At 43.3% G+C, this 2,009-nt stretch overlaps 1 protein-coding gene across 1 annotated transcript; it reads left to right on the top strand.

The window, feature by feature from the left end:
• Window positions 1–743: 743 nt before the first annotated feature.
• Window positions 744–1,894, top strand: ppp1r42 (protein phosphatase 1, regulatory subunit 42; the record flags this gene model as incomplete). Its single annotated transcript, XM_010774391.1, has 3 exons — window positions 744–921; window positions 1,002–1,121; window positions 1,801–1,894. Coding segments are annotated over exons 1-3 (392 nt in total), but the record flags the coding sequence as incomplete, so codon positions are not given.
• Window positions 1,895–2,009: the final 115 nt, after the last annotated feature.

Below are 2,009 nucleotides of genomic sequence, written 5' to 3' on the forward strand. Positions count from 1 at the left end.
TGTATGCTCTAATACATATGTAAAGACACACACACACACACACACACACACACACACACACACACACACACGCACACACCACCCACACACACGCTCTGTTTATTAGTCCGCATGTTCCCTCTCAGGATGAATATGCATCATGTTTACTCAACAGTTTCCTGGTTCACATGTTCTGTGATTCGTCGAGGGCTGAAATGAAAACACAGCTTAATATCAGGGTTCCTCTTCATGGATTCCTCTGCAGACTGCTCCACAGATTAGGGTTTAGTCAAGAGGCAGAAATACTGAAACAAGTCTTTAAATGTCTTGTTTTTTTATTAAAAAGAGAAAAGCAGAACATCTCCACGTTTGAGAAAACTGCTTTTTCTGACGTGCTTTCATGCAAAACGATGAATGAATGATATTTATATATTGTTCTACCCCACTAGTTGTTTCCCCTGTGATCAGCTGTTATGAGTACGCGTCTTACTGTGTCCTGTTTAGTTACTCAGCATAGACGCTCTGTTATTAATGAAGGGTTACAATAAAAACACAAAATAATATTAGAGCTGCAATTTATGGTTATTTCATTTTACTTTCTAGCGTTTGGTCAATTAAGAGTCAAAGTCCACTGGATGTCTTTAAATGTCTTGTTTTGTTAAAAATCCATAAATACTCACTTTAATGTGAGATGAATCAGAAAAGCAGCAAATCTCCTCGTCTGAGATATTTGGATGCAAAATGTCTGAAAGGACGACTAAAGCATGCAGATGGGTGTGACCTCCCTCCACGTGTTCTGTATGAGACGCTCTCTGTGTGTGCAGGAGCTGGAGGACGTGTTCTCTGCGTGGCCCCGGCTGCTCCACGCGGACCTGAGAGGGAACCCGGTTTGCAAGAAACAGAAATACAGAGACCGTCTGATCACAGCGGGGAAGAGCCTGCGTGAGCAACACAGCATTTCGTCATCTATTAATATACATGCAATACACAGAGAGTACGTGATGCACTGTGTGTGTTCGCAGAGGCTTTAGACGGGAGGGAAATCAGCCATCTGACCAGACAGTTCCTGACCAACTGGAAGGCATCCAGAGAGGCCAAGAAGAAGAAACACGTGATGAGCGGAGAGCTGATCCCCTTAACCAGTGAGTCTTTCTCCACTCAGTGGGTTCTGTTCCCAACACGTCTCATTTCCCTTCTGTCCGGGTTCAAGTGTTTGTCTGCCTTTACCTCCCTGCTTCTGGAATGAAGCAGTGCAACACATGTGGGCCGAATAAACGGTTTCTTTTGTAATTATAATGTGCAACGATCACTTTTTGGTGCAAAACATATATGTCTGTAATGTCTCAACATCGCTGATCCCCTTAAGCAGTGAGTCTCAAAGACATTCACAAAAACAACACACTTCAAATATATCAAACGTTAACTACAGATGAAAAGCAGTTCTGACGACAGGGATTTCAGGGTGCTGTCTTTGATCCAACTGCATGTTTCTGGAATGAAAACACTTTGTTTTGTAATTATATAATGTGCAGTAATCCCTTTTTAGTGCACAAAACCATTTTAACACCTAAATGTGATACTGATCACTTTACATTGCTGCTTCTCATTTGAAGCAATGGTTGTGTTCTTATTTAGATTCTATACTGCGTGTTTTTCTCTTTACTAAGTTAGAGGAATACGCTGTTCCCTTGTAAGGAAAGTGTTAAGTCCTTCGTTTCTCCGTAGCCGAACACATTTTGATTCTTAATTCTTAACGTCTTCATGCCCGGTTCGATTCTGCACATTTCAATCTGTGTGTTTTTCCACTGTGTCTTCCTCCAGACGACTTCAACGTGGGTCAGGGTCCTCACCCGGGGCAGACCTCCTTCAGACCGGAGACCCTGCAGCGCTGGAAGCCCCAGCAGCCGTCCCTCAGGTGTGTGTGTGTGTGTGTGTGTGTGTGTGTGTGTGTGTGTGTGTGTTGTGTGTGTGTGTGCATTTTCACCATCCAGGAATAATAGGGGAGCAGAGCAGAGCAATGCTACATTAGC

Source organism: Notothenia coriiceps, unplaced genomic scaffold (genome assembly GCF_000735185.1).
Source record: "Notothenia coriiceps isolate Sejong01 unplaced genomic scaffold, NC01 NC01_scaffold00013918, whole genome shotgun sequence".
NCBI classification, from domain to species: domain Eukaryota; kingdom Metazoa; phylum Chordata; class Actinopteri; order Perciformes; family Nototheniidae; genus Notothenia; species Notothenia coriiceps.